This window comes from Oryx dammah, unplaced genomic scaffold, assembly GCF_014754425.2.
Source record: "Oryx dammah isolate SB20612 unplaced genomic scaffold, SCBI_Odam_1.1 HiC_scaffold_15, whole genome shotgun sequence".
NCBI classification, from domain to species: Eukaryota; Metazoa; Chordata; class Mammalia; order Artiodactyla; family Bovidae; genus Oryx; species Oryx dammah.
This window is the reverse complement of record NW_024070199.1, coordinates 48798065-48801392: the sequence shown is the minus strand read 5'-3', so window position 1 is coordinate 48801392 and position 3328 is coordinate 48798065. Positions and strand designations below refer to the sequence as shown.

Here is a 3328-nt window from a genome sequence, read left to right as displayed (position 1 = left end):
GGCTGGGATCGGCCGTGTGCGGGTGTGTGTGTAGGGCTGGGATCGCCCGTGCGCGGGTGTGATGTTGGGGGGTGCTGGGCACTGCCCGTGTGTGGATGTGTGCCGGGGTGCTGGGATCGCCCGTGCGCGGTGTGTTGGGGGCCGGGGCCGACGTGCTCACGCTGGCCCTGCGCTCAGGTGTTCGGGATGCTCTTCACCTGCTGCCTGTACAAGAGCCTGAGGCTGGAGCACTACTGAGTGTGTCCGCGGGCGCCAGCCCTCCGTGTGCTGCAGCTTCTCGCGACGCGTTGACTACTGACACTCCTGAGAGCCCGAGTGCCGCGGTCCAGGCGGCGACTCTGCCCCCTCCCCTACTGGGGAGACTGTTCTGCTGCCTGGGTCCCCCACCGTGCCATCACCGTGCCCTCTGGGGACCCTCAAGCCCCAGAGGCAGCTTCAAGTGCCTTTAGCTACACACCAAAGTCCCAAGGCCTAAGGTCAGCCCCACCTATCTGCTGGGCTGGGGGTTAACAACAAAGGCCCCCCTCCCACCACCGTCTTTGGGCTGAGATCGGGGCCTTGGGGTGCTCCCTGAGGCCTGTGCCAGCTGGGCAGAAATGGGCTGGTGCGGGGTGGGGGCCAGGCAGCCGCAGGTGAGGAGGCCCCAGGTGCCTCCCCCAGGCCCCCAGGGTACCGGGCCTCCTCCTCAACCAGGGAAGAGCCGTCCGGGCCGGGCCTCGGCCGCTCCCCCGCGGCCCGTCTGCAGCCTGTGCTGAGTAGGTCACCGCTCCCCCAGAGGCAGGCCCCTGAGGGTTATAGTCACTGCTGCGCTCCATGCCTAGGACTGCCCCTGCTGCTGGATAGGTGCTCAATAAACGTCTGTGGAATGGACGGCTGAGCTGACGTCACTGACAGAGGTAGTCTGGTCTCCAAGGGTTGTCCCGTCCGCAGAGTGAACAGACCCACCCCCAGGGCCGCAACAGAGGCAGACACGGGGCGCCAGGGGACGGAGGCTGGGCCAGCTGCAGACAGGCCTCGCAGCAGCTCAGCTGCTCCCTGGAGGCAGGGCTGGGGATGCAGCAGAGCCCCCAGGGAGCGGGGCTGAGACCCCAGGGAGCGGGTGACTGGACCGCTGCGGTTTCCAAAGGCCTGTCTGGCCACTGCACAGGGACCAGGGACGGGAGCGGGGTCTTGGGAGCGAGTCAGGTGGGGTCTGGCAGGACGTCTGCCGACAGGGCAGGGCGGGGCCAGAGAAGGGTGCTGGGCCTGGTCTCTGCAGAGACCACCCAGCAGACGCCTGGGCAGGTGGCCTCAGGAAGGCCGCCTCCTTCCAGCCCTGAGCTGCTGGAGGCACCAGGGCCTGCCTGAGCCCCGCCAAAGCGACAACTTCTGGTTTGAAGCCTCAGCCTGAGCTGGACCGGGATGAGCTGCCCCCCACCCCCGCCCCCGCCAGACAGCTCTCTAGTTGGTTTTCAGGGCAACGCATTTAACGCCTGGGCACCGAGAGCCCATTCAGAACAGATGCCCAGGAGAGCTGCCTCAGGGCACCTCCCACCTGCTGTGGGGTCTCAGGGCTGGCCACAGAGGCACGTGCCCTCCGGAGTGGAGCTGCCTGCCTGCCTTGGGTGGAGCCTGGAAGCTTCTGGTGGCAGCAACCTCAGGATGCGCAGCTGTGACCACAGGGAGCACTCCACTCAAGAGCACAGAAACTCTGGAGCATTAGATACTGGGGGAGGAGGTGGGGACCTCTGTTCTCGGCTGAAGGGCGCCCAGAACAGCACTGTGGGATGCCGGTGCCCCCACCCCAAGCACTCGTGACATCTGTGTCTTCTGTGGGGCCAAGCGCCCACAGAGGAAGGAAGCCCTGTATTGAGCACTTCCGTGTGGAAGGCCCACCCTCCTCCTGGGCCGTGAGGGCCTCGGGCACCAGGTAGAACCCCAGGAACCGGCGGGGCAGCCCACAAAGCCAGACCAACTGTTAGGACCTCCTGGAAGTCCTCAGAAACATTTACTAGACAGTTCTTTCCAGAGAGGAAGACCCACGCCAACAGAGCCGTGGGCGGGCGTGGCTTCCAGCGCCCCACACCCCAGGGGAACGAGCCGTGGGTGAGCCGCCACCTGCGGCATCGCGGGGTCACTTCTCCAGGGGTGCGTAGTTGAGCAGCTTCTCGATCAGGTCCACGTGGGCGAGCAGCATGCGGCGGCAGCAGTAACGCTTCAGGCCCAGCGCGTCCAGGGCGTCCCTGCAGGGGGCGAGAAACCTGGTTGCAGCCTGCTCCTCCTGGCAGACAGAGAGCCTCGCCCAGCGGGAGCAGCCCCCCCCACCTCCCAGAGACGCGGCCCCAGTCACCCTCAAAGCCTCCTGTGTGCGGGCACCAGCGTGGGACCCATAAAGGGGCGGCCGCGTGGGCAGCCCTGGCCTGGGGCATCTCGGGGAGGAGTCTGGGCAGGCTGCCAGCATTCACTGGCACTGCGGTCATTCCAGCAGCCTCCTTGGAACCTGGTGCAGATACTAAGGCCGTCCGTTGCTTCCCTATCCACCCAACACAGCTGCACGAAGAACCTCGCCTGGCTACCACACTCCATGTCCCAGAGGTTCACACTTTGATAAGGATGGGGCTGTCCACACAAGGACCAAAGTCACTCTTGTCTAGGGTAAACTCAGACAGGTAAGGCGGTAACTGCAGTGCCAAGGGGCAAACACGGAAAAGGGACCCCACAAAAGCCTGATGATGAGGGCTGTGATCAGAAGCTTGTCCTGTGTCCTAAAAAAGCCCCTGAGTCTGCAAGACGCGGTTTGTTGTTCAGCCGCTCAGTCGTGTCCGTGACCCCATGGACTGCAGCACGCTGAGCTCCTCAGTTCTCCACTATCTCCCAGAGTTTGCTTAAATTCCTGTCCATTGAGTTGGTGATGCTACCTAACCATGTCCTCCTCTGCCGCTCCCTTCTCCTTTTGCCTTCAATCTTTCCCAGCATCAGTGTCTTTGAGGACACAGGGATGGGCCTAATAGCAGGGAGAACTTAGGGAGCTGAGGGACAGAGGTGCCCAGGGGCCTGTCTGCGGTGGAGGCGTGGAACCAAAATACTGGAGTCCCCAGACACCAGCGCTTGACCACTAGCTCCCCTCGTCTGCCTGAACTGGGGGGTGGGAGACGCCTTCCTGAGAGCAGGTCTGGAGAACAGGGCTGGCAAAGGCTCCGGGAATAAAAGCCTTGCCAGGGTCACCTGCGATCTAATAAACGTCCCTTGCCCCTGACCTGGAGGCCGAGACCCCTGACTGCCGCCTCAAGACCCGAAGCCCTCAAGCCTGGATCCTCGACAGCCGCCCGAGACGCCGACGCCGCAGGCC

The 3328-nt window shown here is 64.2% G+C and overlaps 1 protein-coding gene across 7 annotated transcripts in view; it reads left to right on the top strand.

The window, feature by feature from the left end:
- Positions 1-897, top strand: part of CD151 (CD151 molecule (Raph blood group)) — a 4808-nt gene extending 3911 nt beyond the window's left edge. For all 7 annotated transcript variants that reach the window (XM_040255415.1, XM_040255412.1, XM_040255416.1 and 4 more), the window contains one exon: positions 178-897. In XM_040255415.1, the coding sequence (XP_040111349.1) occupies positions 178-237 (60 nt within the window). In that variant the 3' untranslated portion in view covers positions 238-897. The remainder of the gene's footprint in view (positions 1-177) is intronic.
- Positions 898-3328: the final 2431 nt, after the last annotated feature.